This window comes from Antechinus flavipes, chromosome 4 (assembly GCF_016432865.1).
Source record: "Antechinus flavipes isolate AdamAnt ecotype Samford, QLD, Australia chromosome 4, AdamAnt_v2, whole genome shotgun sequence".
NCBI lineage: Eukaryota > Metazoa > Chordata > Mammalia > Dasyuromorphia > Dasyuridae > Antechinus > Antechinus flavipes.
The window spans coordinates 101859652-101878135 of NC_067401.1; the positions used below are offsets into that span (position 1 = coordinate 101859652).

An 18484-nucleotide genomic window follows, 5' to 3' on the forward strand; every position below is an offset into this window, starting at 1 on the left:
TCAATAAACAAACTTTACCCTTAAAATAAAAAAAAAATTCTGATCCTTTTTAATGATGTTTTTTACACCAACTCAGAATTATTTTTCACAAAATTATAATTTCTTTACCTGTAGTATTTTATTCACATTTATACAAGTAAATACAACATTGGAGAAGCTAAAAACAATACATACTATACATACTATTCTCTTATAAAAGTAAAACCTGAAATTCACATTGCCAGAACCATGTCTAGCCTATACTTCTTAAAATTTAAAGTGAATGCAGTGCTAAAATAAATGTATACATCAACATTTGGCAATTTTCCCCAACCCTGGTTTTGTTCATTAAAAGACCACATCTGATGCATGGCCTACTGAAATTGAAATGGGAAATTATGCTCATAAATATTATTTGAATGCCCTTAAAATAGTTAAGAGCTTTTTGTCACTATTACCAATAATAAAATTATCATTCAAAAGGCCTCTTGTTTAAGTATGTAGAAGCATTTCTTTTTTCTTTCCTAGAAAGAGTATTGGGACTTAGAATGTTTTCATTTCTTGAACAAATTCCAAGATGTATAGATTATGGAAAAATTATAATTTGGAATCAAAAACTGCCTACATTCCTCTTCAAGTGTCAAGTGGTTGGTCTTAAATCTAGATAGGGTACTACCCATATATAGTTTAATATTGAGCATAATCATGCATTTAAATGTCCCATCTTGTGGCATTTTAAGAACAAATAAAGCAATTTTCAAAAGCACAAGTTTGAAGCAAGCATGCTCATTTCTTCTACAGAGTTTATCTGGTACCAGAGACAAATTGTAACAGTGTCTTTATACAGGTCACATAAGATTGGCAGTATGATACCAAGCAAACTAGAGATTTAAGTTATGTAAACACACTTATCTCACTCTGTGTGGTGTTAAATCTAATAAAGTGTAAAAACTTTATTTTTCACTGAAATATTCAACTAAACAAGATTTTCACTTCTGATATGTACTTTGTGTGTCTCTATATTTGTCCATTAACACTTTGGGTATTTATAAATATGACTGTATCACAACACTTCACTAGAAATTTTTGTTCTTCGCTATCCAAGAGTTTGAATTGGTTTAGCTCAGAAGTTGAAAGGAAATAACATAGTAAGAAATCAAATAATAAATAATAACATTTGTAAAGAAGTCATAATTTGCAGTAGCCAGGCTATCACTTCAAACCTTTCCTTGACATTACTTAGCTGTCCATGACAGGAAAGGAGCCCCAGTGCAAAGACACTCTACTACTATCTCCCTTCCAGTTTGTGCAACTGATTTTGAATCTAACCCAAGCACATATAATCTAAATAGATTCAATATGGAGTATCCAAAGTCCTTAATTCTACCTTTAAGCAAGTTATAAACCTGATTTGAGTCTTCTATTCATTATTTTCATTTTTAAAAGGGCATCAAATTTCATTTCATCAATACTGAATAAGAAAAATAAAATCATTAAGGAAAATAGTACACAAACATTTCTAGAAAGAACCAGAAGCACAACCAACTAAATGAGAGGTTTGTTCCTATTGTTTTTAATATGTTACTGAGTTGTTCTTTTAAATAAGTGTTAAGGAACATGGAAAGAAGGAAATAGTCATTTTTATTTACACAAACAGCTGCCAACTTTGAAAATTCTGTTACTACTTTGAAGGTGAAGGAAAAAGGAGCTTGACAAAAGGATCATATTCATGATTTTAACTATGATATTAAAGCTAAAATTGGAGAAGGAAAATCTCAGCCACATTTCATCATTTTAAATGCCTTTTCAGTCTAGATTTTAAAAGATCACATTCTCAGTCTCAGACTTCATTATAAATAATTTATACTACACCTTATTTTCTAATAAGTTATCACAGACAACTTGTAACAGCATTATGAGAAATTATATATGCTCACAAGAAAGGAAAAAAAATTAAGTGATCACAGAACTGTTTCACAGCCTAAGAAGTTTCATAAGTTATAATCTTATAAAAGGAGGATTGAATCAGTGTCCTCAACTTTAAAAATAATTGACAAGATTATCACAGTCACTTTTAAAGAAATCGATGCAAATTATCAGTACATATTAGAAATAGGATTAAAATCTTATTTATGTTATACTTCTGGTTGTTTTTAAACAAAATTATTTTGATCATTTTCAGCCTTTAGCTTTCTTTGAGGTTATATGGATTTTCAGTGGCAAGTTAGTTACATGCAAGTTTTCTAATCTAGAAAAAGATTGGCTTTTTAAAAATATTGAATTGAAAAGAAATTTTCTAAGGCTATTTTAGACATTATAAGTATAGACATTTAAAACCTACCTTATTTCACAGTGCAACTTTCTGATTGTCAGCTGCAATATGAAAAAAATCTAACAAGGTGAGAATTTGTCTGGAACACTGAATTTTGTATCCATTTTTATAACTATCATTCTGCCAACATTCATATGGTACTTCCTGTGTCTACAGCTTAACTAATGATGACTTTAAAGGATTATCACTAGAAGTGGTAGCATGCATTGGTGATTTGCTTTTGGTGATGATATATGGAATAAAGATATTTCATTTAACTCACGTGGGTTAACGGTTCAATGACTAGCACAGACAGCTTTTGAACAAAAGAATAAACTTAAAAACCATATAAAGGTTAAATCAAAAATCACAGTTAAATAGAAAGGCTATTACTATTTAAGAAATCAGTTTTCAAGCTTAACATTTATAATTAAACAAGTAGAATATACTTAAAATCCAAATGAGGAGGGGGTATAAAAGTAGTATGAAGAGTGGATATATACACTACAATTCTTTCCACAAACTAAAAATAAAAACTTGGAAATGCAAAAGCACCTGTTATAATAACACATAATTTTTGTTCCAATAGTTGCTAGAGTTACATATGCAAGATTTCCCTTTTTCTCTTAAAGATCTTTAGAATAAGATTCCACAATTAAATCCCCATCCCTAAATAATGGAGAAAATAAAGTTACAGACTCAGCTGGAAACCATGGTAAGGACATTTTCGAGCCCAAAGGAAAGATAATTGCCCCATAATTCTTAAAACAAATTAGGGAAACATTCATTCATTCCCTGAGACTATGTCCTGCCATAATAATATCAAATAAGGAATGCCAGTGAATTAGGAAGTCTGCTGAACACTGCATAAAGCCAAGATTTGCTTTGTAAATTAATTCTGGGGAAAAAAAGCAATGACAAGTGAAAATGAGACCACCATTCCACTGATGTCTGCCATACCTGGTAAGTCCTAGAACCTCAATACTTACAAATTAATTCTAAGTTTGAGTACAAATTCTAAAATTTACTGCTCTGAAGCTCATTTAATCTTAAAAACCAACTGGTACATTACAAAATGACAAAATACATAATTAAATAGGACCAGCAAGTCTAAGTCACTTGGAATATGCTCTGAGAGGAAAAGTTCCACAGTAGAAAACTTGTGACAGTCTTTGATTCAAAAGAAACGTCAGTCTTACCCTAAAAATATTTATTGCATGGATCTCTCTCAATTGGAATGTACTTGGATTATTAAATAGTAAGTCCCCAGACCAGCCAGGAGAAAAAGTGAAATTCATCCCTAGAAAAATTGTAAATGTTTCTCATGAAATGGATTTTAAAGAAACTGAGTAAATTTAACTTTTACCAGAATTCATTCCCAAATTGGTAGGGATTAGAAGAATGGCTATCAGAAATGACTTCTCTTTTGCTATTCTTCCACTTGGTAAAATTTCACATAATTGAAAAAAATTTAGGTACAAAATGGAACCATCTTACTTTCTACAGGGTTTGCTAATTTCAAGAGACAAAAAAATGGGACTGCATCTATGATTATGAAATATTGATTATTAAGCATCTTATAAAAGTTGTCACTTAAAAGTCATTTGGTGTCATTTTCTCCAAAGATTAAGATGCTTCAAAAAATTCAAGAATACCAAAGACTTAGGGAATTATCATCATGAATAATTTCCAATGTCTATTGCTTCAACTATCTGTATCTGCCCCTACTACAGAGGTAGGTTACCAGAATATATTTAAAAAGCACTCTTTTGGAAACTCCCTAAACAAACCCTTATATAACCATTTGGTTTCCTAAACCAATGTCCTGTTGTTTTTAATGAGGTTATCTAAGCACATTTTTCTTTCATCAAGCTCTTGCTGAGTAGCATCTCATGTACTCTGTCATCCATGGATTATCTGCAGAGGAAGGCTTGATCCTTCTGGGTTTCTGAACATCTGCAGAAGAGGCTCTCTGCCTCAGAGTGACCAGTTTCCTTTTTTCCACTTGTCTTCTATTCTTGGCTCGTAATGCTGACTCATGAATCTGTGAAGGTTTAAAAAAATTGAGTATCATAAATCAAATTGTCCTGGCATTGACAAGGTACTATTTTAGTCGAGACTATTTTTTTCTTGAATCCAGCCTGCTGATTCAAATAAGGGTTTAAATGTGTTAACACATTATAAAATAGTGGACAGTTGCCAAAATACTCCATTACTAAGGGAAATCACAGATTTAAAACCAAACAAAAAATAGTTAATGAATTAATGAAAGAAATTTGGAGGCATTAAAAAAAAAGAAGGCTGCTTCAGGGTCACAAATATTTGGGCTAACCTCTTTAATATCTAACATTAGGCAAGTCACTTAATCTTGTAACACTCCAGAAAATTCTGGAGTTAAAAGTTGAAAGGAGGTGCCTACCTGCTTTGATAGATGGAGTTTCTCTCATTGATAGTTCCCTATATTCATAAAATTTTAGGTCCACTCCAAAAAAAAACCAAAAGAATTTTTATTTTTACACATCCAAGTTTGTAGAGATACAGCTAACAACATGACTTTGGTGGACTTATGATAGAATTACTAGCATTTATCACGCCCATTTGTCTGACCTTAAATGAATTCAGAGAATTTCAGAACTGAAAGGAATCCTATTAAAACTGGTTCATGAAATTATTTACATGAAGTTTTAGTGGGAATAGTATTGAAAATATTTTTACTATGATAATTTATATACCTGTGTATCAGACTACATATAAAGTGGCACAACAGTATTAAATATATAGGGAAAATCTGTTCTCTGAATCTTCTTCTGACTGCCTTAGTCCCAAGAGATCTAGCTATATATGTGTGCTTTTATTGGAAATGCTACTCTAAAATAACCTAAAAATTGTTTGCCACTTTATGGCGAGATATGAGATCAGATACTTGCTACTATCACTATAAGTCTTAAAGCAAAATTTCCTGAGATTCAAAGTGGGTTCAAATAACCTGCAAACAAAATCTGACACTTTGGATGGATTATATTCAGAACTTTGCCTACTCCTCTTTCCAAGTCAATTTATATTTATTTTAGACACAGTGTAAGTTGACCAACCAAATGATTATTTCATAGACTATAAAACATAAGTGCAATAAATTAGCAAGAAACATCAAAATACTAATTAAAATCTTGTTGCATTATTAAGTACTCTCCAAATTATTTGCCAAAAGGCCCAAATATTACTTTTAAAGCAATAGTTTATAGTTTGAAAGCATTTTGTTAAGCCAAGACTCTTGTTGCTGCCAATGAAATTTAACCTAAATTAAGAATTTGCCTTTTCATGCTAAAAAGAAAAAAAAGTTATGAACTTTGTTGTGAGCTATTATTATTAACAAATAATATTGTTTCCCAGAAAATTACTTAGAAACCTGGACATTCAAAAATCAGTCTTCATGACCCACTTACATGGTGAATAAGGTACTAAAGTATAAGGGGATAATGAATTTAGTTAGGAATGTCTAAAAGGAAATGTGATTATGGTTTGGAGAAACAAGTTAAGTGCATGATAGAATGGATAAGGAAAAAATAAATGTATTAACTAGACATTTGGGCAAAAACTAAAAAGCATTATATGAGTTTCAGTAACTACTAATATGAGATTTATAAAAAATATATTACTAGTTATTTTGACACAAAGATTCCACATACAAAATAACTAGCTTAGCAAAGCTGAAGAAGAGAATATCCTAGGAGGTTCTGTTCCCAGTGTCTACAATAACAACTGCTGTTTTGTAAGAAACAAAGTATAAACACATACACACAAAATTCACCTTCTCATCTTCCACCCTTTTAGTAAAAAAAATTGGACAAAGAGAGATAAAGAAAATCTAGCATTTTTTGTGACACCAAAGACAGCTTCATAGCATGCTTTTCCTACTTGTAACTGAATCCTTAGAAAGTCTGTATCTCATACCATACTCTAATAAGGAGCTCTTGGAACCAACAAAGGTGTCTCTATTTTTGTATACAGACACTTGTGGCCTGCCCCTGGACTATCCACATTCAGCAAGGAAAATAAAATCAGAGAATTTCACAGTCGCTGTTCTGAAATCAACATTACTCTTCTCTACTCATTCCAATTTACTTGTCCCTTTTCTCATGGTACTGCAAATTCTAATTGGGTCTTACCATCAGGAATCTATTACCTGTTTGTTTTCTTTGTTTTTCTGTACCCCCAAAAGTCCCTTCTTTCCTGGATTTATGATATTGCTATATCCTTTTCCTATGCTAATTACATAGGGAAAGGAAAAGAAATAATGTCGATAGAGCAGAAAGAAAATGGACTCAAACTCAGGAGTCCTAGCAGTGCTGACTATAGGCAAGTCATCTTATCTCTTAGGAGCCTTAGTTTCCTACCTCTCAAAAGTGGGAAAAACAATTCTCGTTCTGCCTTACTCCACAGAGTTATTGAGAAGAAACTACAAACCTTAAAGCACTGCATAAAACTGAATTATTAAATTATTAGCTGACCTTCTTGACTATGAACCTTTTCTGTATAGACCTTATGCACACATACACATCCTTTGGAGCCCTGGACGTTGCTGACCCACTTCGTCCAACTGCATCCCAAGAGGCAGAACTATTAATATGGAAATGTCCCAGCATGCTGGATGGAAAGTAGTGCTTTTTGGTATAAATGTCAACCTCATATCTCTTTCAGATGAGGTAGAAAGTGAGCTGAACTCCTAAGGGAACTTACCTGTTGGGCCGAAGCGGAAGCACATACATTATGTGTTTTTTGGCTCCCAGTATCTGTCTGTCTTTCTCCCCAGCCATAAAGAGCAAATGGATGTTTGATTTCTTTTGTTTTACTGGGTCTTTGAGGACTTTTAGCTGGTTTCTTATCTGCTTTAGCAAGCAAGGCACGTTGTTGAGGATGCTCAGTAGTATCCAGTAACTTATCTTTCACTTCTCTCTGTTGTTCTTTTGCTTCCCTCTGCTGTTTATTTTTTTCTTGTATATCTTTCCCAGGTGTTTCTTTAAAAAAAAAAAGGAAAAAAACCATTATTCACAATTAGGGATTTAAAGAAAAAGGAAAATAGCTAGCATTTGTATAGTGCCTGTTATGTGCCAGGCACCATACCAGGCACTTTACAAATTTTATGTCATGCTATTTGATCCCAGTTTTACAATGATAGAAACTGAGGTAAATAAGTTAAGTGACTTGTGAAAGATCTTACAGCTAAATATCTGAGGCTGGCTTTGAATTTAGGTCTTCCTAAATTCCAGACCCAGTACTCTATTCACTGTGTCAAGTGTATGTGTGTGTGTGTTATATTGTGTGTATCTATACTTTCACTAAAGAAAAAAATAGGCACTATTGATTTTACAAATAACTGAGTTTACTGTAGCTAGATTCACACCTCCTCTTAGAAAAAGAAATTTAGTAATACAAAATGAAATGAGACCAAAAGAATCATGATTACAATGTCATAAACAAAAGTAACTTTGAAAAATTTTAGAACTCTAATTGATACATGACAAACCACAAGTCTAGAGGACTGAAGATAAAGCACGGTATCATCTCCTGACATACATATGACAGAGACACTCAAAATACAGAATAATGAGACTTGTATTTTTGGACAAGACCAATGATGGAATAAGTTTTACTTGACCAAACATATTTGTTATGATGATTTTAGTTTTCTTTTTGTTGTTGTTTCTTAGAAGAAAAGAAATATGTTAATTGGGAAAAGAAATACAATATTTAGAATCTAAAAAATTTTTTAACACAAGCTTATTTCACTTTTAAAAGAAACACCTGAAGAATGCACTAAAGTAGAATAGTATGTTCAAATAATCTAAGTTGGATATGTTATAATCTCTCTGCATAAAATGCAGGGAACTGGCAAGAATGAATGCTGAAGGAGAATCAGACTTCCCAAGGCTGAAAATGAAATCAACAACTAAAACAAGTATTTATTTATTTATTATGCATCATTCACTTATACCAGAAGATTTAGGAGATATATAGAAAAACAAGACAGCTCTCTCTGTCTTCATGGAGCTCACAATCAAACAGGAAACAGAAAACAGCACATACACAGATCCCGAGAATACCAAATGGTACATAAAGTACATCAAGGATCAGTAAAGACTTCTAGAGGAAGCAGTATTTGTTTTGGATCTTAAAAGGAGGATAGGATTTCAACTGACATAGATAATAGGAAGGATGTGACAGATTTAGGGAACACACAAAGCCAAGGCAGAATGATGAATGGAACAAGCCTAGTTTGTCTGGAACATACATCTATCTATTGGGGGATAAATAATCTGAAAGACCAGATAGATAGAATAATATATACCACAATCATGGAGAACACCTTGCCAGGCTATGGATTTAAGGCAATGAGAGTTTTAAGCAGAGGGGACATGATCAAATCTATGCAGAAGATGAAGCTGGAACTTATGTGAAGAATGAATTAGAAATGAGAGAAAATTGAGACATTTCACCTGTTGGAAAACTACAGAGAACTGAAGATAGTTTAAATTAAGGTTGTAGCAATGAAAATGGATGAGAAAGATAATGGTAAAATTAGAAGTATAATTAGGGGAAAGGGTTAGTGGTGAAAAGAAAACAAAAAACCTCTATAACATGTTTCTAACATGAAAGACTGGCTAAATAGCAGCACTCAAGGTAAAAATAAGAGAAATCTGAGTCCAGTACATAACAATCATAACCCCCATTTAGATAGATACCACTTGCAGTGTACAAAAACACTTAATAACTACCCCTGTGCAGTAGTAGATGGTATATTACAGAATCCTAATTTTACAGATGAGGAAGCTGGAGCTTAGAAAAAGGTTCTGGCAAATTTCCCATGGTTACACATCAGGGCTAGAATTGATATCCAGGGTTTCTGACTCCAATTGGGTCTGTGCTTTTTTCTTTGAAGCAGCCCACTTCTCCTCCCTTTGCAAATACAAACAAAACAAAATACAACCAGAGAGGAATTACTTCATATTCAATATTGATATTGCTCAAGGAGAAGCATGTCCTATCTTAGTGCCTTATTTTAGAGAAAATTTCATATCTAAAAATATTAAAAACTATATTTTGCAGTTTCAGTCCTCCCCCTGAAAGATTGCTGAATGAAATTTACATAGCTTTGTTAGCTCCTTAGTTTTACAACTGTTCAAATCATAATAATGGATGCATTTCCATGGTTACTTACCTCAGCTAACCAGCTGTGAATTCCCAAAATAAAGAAACCAGGTTGGAAGTTTATCCTGTTATCTAAATGCTAGTAAGCTATACAACAGAGCATTTTCCAATAGATGATTATGAGGGATTGAGTCCATGGTCTATCCAAATGAGTATTCAGTCTCTAACAGTGGTATAAAGGAACACTCTTTATAGACATCATTCCCACTGCAATCACCACAGTTGAGTCCTTAAGCTCTTCTCACCTAGACTCCTGGAATAGTATCCTAACTGGTCTTTCTTCCTAGAGTCCATCCTCCATGTGTGCCTGGGTAATCTTCCTAATGCACCACTATGATCTTCTTACTCCCCTACTTAAATACCTCCAGTGACTCCCCCTTATGCCTACCATATTTGGTATTAATACCATATTTGGTTTAAACTACTGATGCTGATAATTCAAAGTCCTCTACAATATGACTCAAACCTACCTCAGTGCAAGCTGATTTCAAATTGACTACTCTCCATCTCTCATCCTCACCATTTTTTTATCTTTGAAAACAAGACTCCCTTCATCTCCATCTCTGGACTTTGGTGGTTTGGTTTGGTTTTTGTTTTTGTTTTTTTAAATCTTTCCCTTCAAGGTCAATGACAAAGACATGTACACTTTTCAATTAGAGTTAATAGATACGAGTCTATTTAACCTTGGTAAGTTCGTACTGACCAAAGTTAGATTGTGAATATATGATGTGAAGTCCCACTCAGATGATTTAATAAATGTGGTGTTCAGAATTTAGCACAAAAGCTCATTCTTGCCTAAAACCTCCACCTGCCTCACATGTCACTTACTACCTGCTGGTTTTATACCTGCTGCTTTTTTTCTTCCTTCTAAAGCCATTTTGTAGTTGATAGGCTGTATTTTTTTTTAAGTTTTGCCGCTTTTATGGTTTATTACATTGTGTTAACACTATTTATAGATTTTTAAGTCTAATAGGTATGCTATGCCTCAAAAATTTTTGGGGTGACCTCTAAACTTCAAAAAGTCACCTGTGCAATTACTATTGTTGCTGCTGCTGTGAGATAGGGTTAAGTTATAATCTAAACTTGAGGAGCCACCAAATCCATAAAGGAGAAGGTTGGGACTCTGCCCAGGAGGGAGGAGAGTGAGAGTGAATTAGATGGTAATGAGTGAAGGGTAGATGTGGTTGTGTTGCAAACAAAGCCCATAACTATCTGTTGCAGAAAGGGTGAGATATAAACTAACTTTGACTCTTTTCCCCTTGGCGGGTGACACACCCCTTGGTGGGTGACACACCCCTTGGTGGATGACACACCCCTTGGTTTCAAGCTGACTCCTACTTAGGAGAACTAGACTAATACTGTTATACAGATAAAGTTATGGTCTAAAGAAAATGACTTGCCCAAAGTCACAAAGTTAGCATAATTTGGAATAGAAACTAGGTATCTTGACATTTAGACTAATGTTCTTTGTATTACACCAAGAACTGCTTTATATTAAATATAATTTTGCAAAATTACCTATAATTCAGATTTCCCAAAACGTGTTCCTCAAGATCAAAGGTGATTTTAAGCTAATCTATATTCTTTTAGATTATTAGCAATAAAAACAAAGTCAATCCAAAATAAATGCCATTTAATCAGCTTTTGACGTGTCACAAACTTCCAGCTTTCTGCCCAAGGATATGAGAAGGGATAAGGCATTGACCTTAAGGAGTTTAAAAATCTGATTGAGCTCTAGGTAGAACACAAAGAATATGAGTTTAAATGCAAGAGCTAGTTTCTAACACAAGCAATGCTAACTGTGACTTTGGACAAGTCACTTATATTTTTTAGACATGAATATTCTCATCTGTAATTATGTAGAAAATTATGTAGAGAAAAATACAAAAAAAAAAAAAACCCAAAGCAAGAATGATGATTCAAACTATTAATAAATAAGACAAGATGAAGTAGAGAAGCCTTTCTTCCTCTCTTCAATTAACGCTAAAATAAGCAAATGGGGTGAAAATGTCATTTAGTATTTCCTTCCAACAACATTGGTGAACTGAGCAAATTAGAAGAGTAAAAAGGAAGAAGAGAGGAAGAGAAAAAGGAAGAAACATAAAGAGTACTATAAGTAAATTTTTGAGCTAACCTCCCTATTTCTGTGCATTGTACACCTCCATTCAGGAAAGCAACCTTACTTTTTACTCCCCCCTCCAGCCGTAAATCTAATAAATTACAAAATCTTGCAGATTCTTTCTCCACAACAATTCTCCTGACCCTTCTCCATCCATCATCGCTATCCAGATTATTTCAATATCCTCCTAAGAAGGTCTCCCTAACCTCCAGGCCATTCCCTCCCTCTCTCCAAGGTGCTAAGTTATTGCTAAAACATAGGTCACTCCCCTTCTCAGCAAATTTCAGTGACTACCTCTTTACCTTTAGAGTAAAGAACAATTTTTGATTAGCACTTAAATCTTCACACAAAATGATAAATGCCAGTCTATTGGGGAGGACTAAATAAATCCGTGGTATCTTAATGTGAGGAAATATTCCAGGGCTAAAGAAACACAAATATGAAGGATTCAGAAGCATAGGAAAACATATGAGCTAATGTAAAACAAAGAAAGCAAAACCAGGGGAAAAAATTACGACTATAAAAATTTAAATGTGCCGAATAACAAAAATAAACTAAATTCTGTGTAGTTTTTTCAATGATCAAGCTTAAGCTGAAGAAATGAGGCATCGAACTCTTCAACTCCACCCTCCTTCCCTTTGAAGAGATGGAGATTTATGGATGTGGAACACTACAGTTATATTTAGTGGTGTGTTGTTTTGTTCTCTTCCTCCACCCCCACGCCGCCTCGCACCCTTTTATTTTGTATTCTTTGCTACTGAGTGAGTAGGGGAAGATGAAGAGACGTATTTGGAAAAGAGGCGATGTAGAAAATAGGAGATAAAGAAAAATATTTTTTTGATAATCAGGCTTCAGAAACATTATCAGAGATCAAGGAACAAAATGCCTGTTCTAAACAAACTTGTTATTGTTCTTTAGGACATAACAGCTGAAGAGTTTGAAGGAGGTAACCAAGCAACAGCCAAATTAATAAGATGCAAAGCAGCCTTACTAGGGCAACAGGAGGGGAGGAGGTTGACCCCCTATTTTGCTCAAGAAGAGTGCATTCTAGTTAACAGAAGTGTGAGGCGGGGACTTGACTGGGGGCGGGGGAAGGTAAGTCCTGCGTGCAGGGGGTGACTGGGTATGGGGGCGGGGAGACAGTAAAGGGTGGAAGAGTCCCTCTCTCACCCTCCAGACCCGACCTCGGACAGCAACTTGCTAAATAAGAGCGTACCCAACCAAACTTCCAGGACAAGGGCTGGCCCGCAAATCCGGCGCGAGCCCGCATACACTTACCTGGGAGGCTGGCAGCGTCTTCGTCTTCAGAGACCTCGGACCCCTTATCCTCCACTCCCGGCTCCGCTCCCTCTCTTAGGGACTTGGGTGGGGACGGAGGTGGAGACAAGGCCGAAGCTCCAGGGGGACACAGGGGCGAGGAGGCCCCGCCACCCCCGGAAGACGAAGAATCGTCCGAGTTGGTAGACGGTCCCCAGCCGTCCCATAACCAGGGGTTGTGCGTCTGCTCCAGCAGCCGCCGGCTCAGGCGATAGTGCAGCAGCTCCCGGTAGCACGAGCCCCACGTGTCCCACTTGGGATCTTTGTAGCGCTTCATATATTCGCTCTTCACCTTGCTCCCGGAATGCATGGTCCTGGCCCGACCCAAGCCGGCGGGGCGGGGCAGGGCAGGCCGGCCCGGACCGCGGCTTTCCTTTTTCCTTTTCCGCCTCCTCCCTCCTCTTCCTCTTCGTCAGCTTTATTCCAAGGTGAACTCTTCGCGGCAGCTGCTTCCTAGCCCTCTTAGTCCACCTGCGACGCACCCCCGCCCCAGGACCCAAGATGAAGCTCCAGTCACTATTGGGCACAAATCGGCCCCTCCCCCAAGTCAACTCACCACCATCTCCCGCCGCTACATTTAAAAGTGCGGGACCCCGCCCCCGAGAGGCGGGGACCAGGGCTGGACTGGGCCGGGGCCCGGGCCTGGGGGAGGAGGACATGGCGGAGTAGGCCCGGGGGAGGAGCCTCGGAGTGGAAGGAGAGGGACGAAAAGACATTCGCCACCCAGGACTGTATGTAGCTGGCTGCTGGGCCTTCTTGGAGCCGGGTAAAGGAGCAGCTGGGGAGGATGGAGCCACGGAAGCAGGGGAAAAGGAAGGGAATTGCAATGGCAAAGGACATGTCTACGGAAGGGGAGGAAAAGGTCAGGGTATCGGTATGGAGGAGGAAGCCAGGAAAGGGAAGAGGGGGAAGAGAAGGGGAGGAGAAGAAGCGACTGGCTGTCACTTGAGCACGAGAGGAGAGGTTTCTTGGGTAAGGCACAATCTACAGTGAACAAGATGCCTGGAGGGAAGATCCGAGGGGTGATGCCCCAGGAGCTGGGGAGGGGTGACAAACCGGGGGGAGGGGAGGAGGGGTGAAGAGGTGGAGGGAATGGGCGGAGGGAACTGGGAGGCGGTGACATCTCTGGGAGACAGGTGTCCGGCAGGATTCTGAGAGAATCTGGTTTAGAGACCAGATGGGGTCTTGGATATAAGGAGCATTCCATAGTGGAAGATATGGGGCATGGTTATTTGGCTGAGGATGGGGGGATGGGATTGGGGGTTTGAGGGTTTTGTTGTTTTGGGTTGTTTTTTTTTTTTTTTTGAGGGGAGGGTGCATTTTACCTTCTCCACCCGAACCTTCCTGGATCTTCTCCCTTCCTGCGACTCGAGCTTAGCCCCTTAGGCCAAAGGCAGAGCGAAGTGGATGGTACCAGCGGCGGATGCCCGCAGCAGCCAGTCCTCCAAACCTTTCCACCATAGCAAGATGTCACCGACAAATGGAGCGGCGGCAGATGTTCTCGAAGCAGATTAGAAGCGAAAGCGCCGCCTAAATCCCTCCCGGAACAAACGCCTCCCTCCACACGTTTCCCCCAACCTCCTCCAACACCCCCCCCCCTTGCGGTCCTCCTTGGGGGTGGCAGTGAATCCATAGCTGGTTTGCATAGGGAAGATGAAGAGACGAGGATATTTCTATCGTATTCCGGGGAGCCCCAGCTCTAAAGCCACTAGTCTCTTCTTCCAGGGCACCCCATAAAGAGTTTCCAGCTCTCCCCATACCCTTGCTAGAACCTCTTCCCTTAATCTCTTAGATGTTGCTGGCTGAGTGAATAACAAGAGGGTCTCATTTCCTGAGCTCCCATGCAAGTACTCGGTGGTCCTCATTTGAGTTGGGTAACCCCCTAAACTAGGATCAATCTGGTGCACTATAGCTGCTACTCCATTCTCGTCGATTTACGCTAGTCTAGTGACAGAGAATAAACCTGAAAGTGAACATTTCTCTGTCCCAGTCTTGGCTCCGCCACTTAACCTATTGTGGGAACTTGAGCAAGTCACTGACCTGAGGTCTCTGAATTTTCTTAGCAGTAAGATAATTAACAGGCACCTCACAGGAGATAGAAAAGACCTTAGAGCTCATCCAGTCATTATAATAAATTAGATTTTAATCCAGTTCCTTCAATTTACAGATTGTATTCTGGCCCATAATGTCATCATTAATGTGACACTATTTAATGTAATTAAAATAGGTTTCTCCTGCCTTCAGGTTCAGCAGGTTTTTCCTAGCTTAAGTCAACACTGATTGAAGATCCGTTCTAGAACTCTAATATTTCTTCTCTATTACCATTCATGATACCTGTTCCAAATTGAACCTGCTCTCTCCAAAGTTATTCTTAATCTCTTAATTGATGAACCTAATGAACTTTTCTCAACTTTCACCTTTCTTGACTTCTTCCATTTTTGTGACACTGTCAACTACTCCCTTCTCTCTAGGATTTCCATACCCATACTGACACCTTCTGGTCCTCTTCCTTCCTTTCTCACCACTTCCTTCTCAGACTCCTTTGCTAGATCATTATCCAGGGGTCCTCAAACTTTTTAAATAGGGGGCCTCTGTCCCTCAGACTGTTGGAGGGCCGGATTATAGTAAAAAGCAAAACTTTATTTTGTGGGCCTTTAAATAAAGAAACTTCATAGTCCTGGGTGAAGGGGATAAACATCCTCAGCTGCCGCATCTGGCCCTCTGCCATAGTTTGAGGACTCCTGAGTCTAGACCATGGAGGATAAGCAAAGCTCTATCCTTAACTCACTTTTCTCCCTTTATATTATTTAACTTGGTGGTCTCAGAACTTATGGATTCAATTATCATCTCTAGGTAAATGATTTTTATTGAGTTCTATTTATTGAGCACCAAATCTTCTCACCACCTTTAATTTCATACCCAACTGCCTATTATACCACTCCAACAGAATACCCTTTATATATTTCAAACTCAGCATTTACAAGGCAGAATGTATTATCTTTCAAAACCCTCATCTCTTTTTAACTTCCATATTATTGTGGATAACATTTTTATACTTCCAGGTATCCAAGCTTAACAACCAAGATGTCACCCTCAACTCTCCCTTTTCTCTCATCCTACATATCTAATCTGTTCTGTCAATTCTATCTTCTTAACATCCCTCATGTACATGTCCTTCTCTCTAAAACACACAACCACCACTGGCTCTTATTATCTCATTTCTGGGCTATTGAAATAGCTTACTGGTAGGTCTCTCTGCTTAAGGCTCTCCCTTCTCCAATCCATCCTCCATTCAATAATCAAAATGACCTTCCCAAAGTGCAGATCTGATCATATCACTCAACCCACTCTATTCATTTTCTTCCTAATACCTCCAAGAAAAAAAATATATAATCCTGTGTTTGGGCTTTTAAATCTCCTCATACCCTGACCCTTTCCAATTTTTTCACTCTTCTTATACTTTATCAAGTAATCTATGATCCAATCACATTTCCCTTCTTGATGTTCTTAGCATATTTTGTTTCATTTTCCAACTCTGGGCCTTTTTCACCCTTTACCTGGATTGCTGTCCTTTCTCATGTTTGCCTCACGCCTCCCCTTGCTTTCTTCAAATCTCAGCTAAAATCCCACCTCCTGCAGAAAGTTTTTCTTGATCAAACAAGTGACTTCTCTTTGAGAATATTTTTATTTTATTCAGATTTTCTTCTCATGCTTCCTTCCCCAAAGCCCCCACTGGAATTTGACTACTCCTTAAGGGACTATTTTTGCTTTTCTTTGTATCTCCAATACTTAACACTGTACTTGGCACACAGGAGACAATAAAATGCTAGTTAACCCAAGACAATTAGTCTTTTTTATTTTGTTTTAGTACCACATTCAAAATTACCTGTTTTCTCTATTCCCAAGTCAAGGGTATCATCATTATCATTTTAGTAAGAAATTCAAAGATAACTAAAGAAATAATATTAGACTAAGTGGGTTAAAAACCCACTTTTCTATTCCTTGGGTGTTAAACAAGGAAACCCAGGGAAGTTTGGTACTGTATAGTTTCAATAGTTACATACAAGTATACAAAGTTACTTTATCTTAACAGTTTCAAAGCTCAAGGCTGACTTTTTTTTTTTTTTTTAAACTCAAAACACTATGCAAGCATAAAGTACCTGGAAACAGTATGCAAGCAACTGTTACAAAGAAAGCTATAAAAAAAGATTTCCATGTAATGTTACACTGTCAATTTGATATAGGTCCCTTTTTTCTAAAATATGGATGGTTATGCTGATCCCTCCTTTTTAGGATAAAAACATTTAATATTTTAAAGAAAAAATGTAGTTCTATATTTTGTCCTTAGAAATGATATAGTTCTGTTTTAATTATTGGATAATGAAACTGAGGCCCTGAGAGATCAAGTAATGAACCTGGAATGACACAGGGAGTAAATAGCAGATCCTGATTTAGAATTCCAAGTCCAATGATTCCAAATTCCACATTCTTTCCACTGTCATCTTACCAAGTTGTTAGAAGGTCTCATTATAGAATGCTTTAATTCTATTCACAGTTGTTATTGATTATGACTATAGTTATGCTTTTTAATCATACTTATATGTAATTGTGCCTCCACTACTACTTGAATAAAATTCTGAGAGAGAAGTGACTAGATGATCTTTCAGGTCTTTTGTGTCTCAAGAAACGTGTGTGTGTGGTAGAGGGGAGGTAGTTAGTTTTTAGGATCCCATAGAATTCTAAGCAGAGTGGCGTCTCCCCTCCCCCCAATAAATGGACCAGGTAAACAATATACTTCCACTCAGGGCTTTAATTTCTAGATACTTAATCACTTGAGCTACTGATTATATCAATTCTTCTACAGACATTTAATAAATGTTTATTGATTGAAGCTAGACTGGAAATGGTTAAGTGTTCCAGTTTTTTTAAATGGGTAAATGTATTTAACAAACTACAGTAACAATTATAAATTAGAAACATAAGTAAACGTGTCATTGATCAACAGGAAAACTCTAAAATATATTATTTATGAGCATTTAGAAAAGGTTGTAGCAAGAGCTGAAACTCAGCATAAGTTCACCAAAACCAAATCATGTCAGGCTGATTTAATGATTTATCTTTTGATAGGGTTACTGATACATCTACTTCTCCAAATTGTACTACTACAGAACAAAGCTTCTTAAATTGTGGATCACAATCCCATATGGGGTCTCATAACTAAATGTGGAGGTTGTGAAATTACGATTTATTGTCAATAAATGTTTGATTTGTATACCTATTTTATAAAGGCTATATATCTAGGATTGCATAAACATTTCTTAGGTGAAAAGGGATAATGAAAGTATAAGAAACCCTGGTATAGAATTTTGGGTTCTTAGAGACATAATTAGTTCAAAAGAAAAGTATGAGATTTAAAACAAGGTGATAAAGTTAACAGAAATTAATGGAAATTCATACTTTCAGGCTCAAAATCTAAATTGAAGAAACACAAAAGAGAAGGCCTCAATTGACAAAAATATTATAGGATCATAGATTTTGAAATGGAATGCACT

General features: G+C 36.8%; 1 protein-coding gene across 1 annotated transcript; it reads right to left on the minus strand.

Annotated features, from left to right (window-relative positions):
- Nucleotides 1-93: 93 nt before the first annotated feature.
- Nucleotides 94-17879, minus strand: CCSAP (centriole, cilia and spindle associated protein). Its single transcript, XM_051993618.1, has 4 exons — nt 14258-17879; nt 12894-13403; nt 7028-7305; nt 94-4334 (listed from the first exon to the last, which is right to left on the minus strand). Exons 2-4 carry the CDS (start codon nt 13240-13242, stop codon nt 4158-4160), a joined length of 804 nt encoding a protein of 267 aa, XP_051849578.1. The 5' UTR covers nt 13243-13403; nt 14258-17879; the 3' UTR covers nt 94-4157.
- Between the last annotated feature and the right edge of the window lie 605 nt (nt 17880-18484).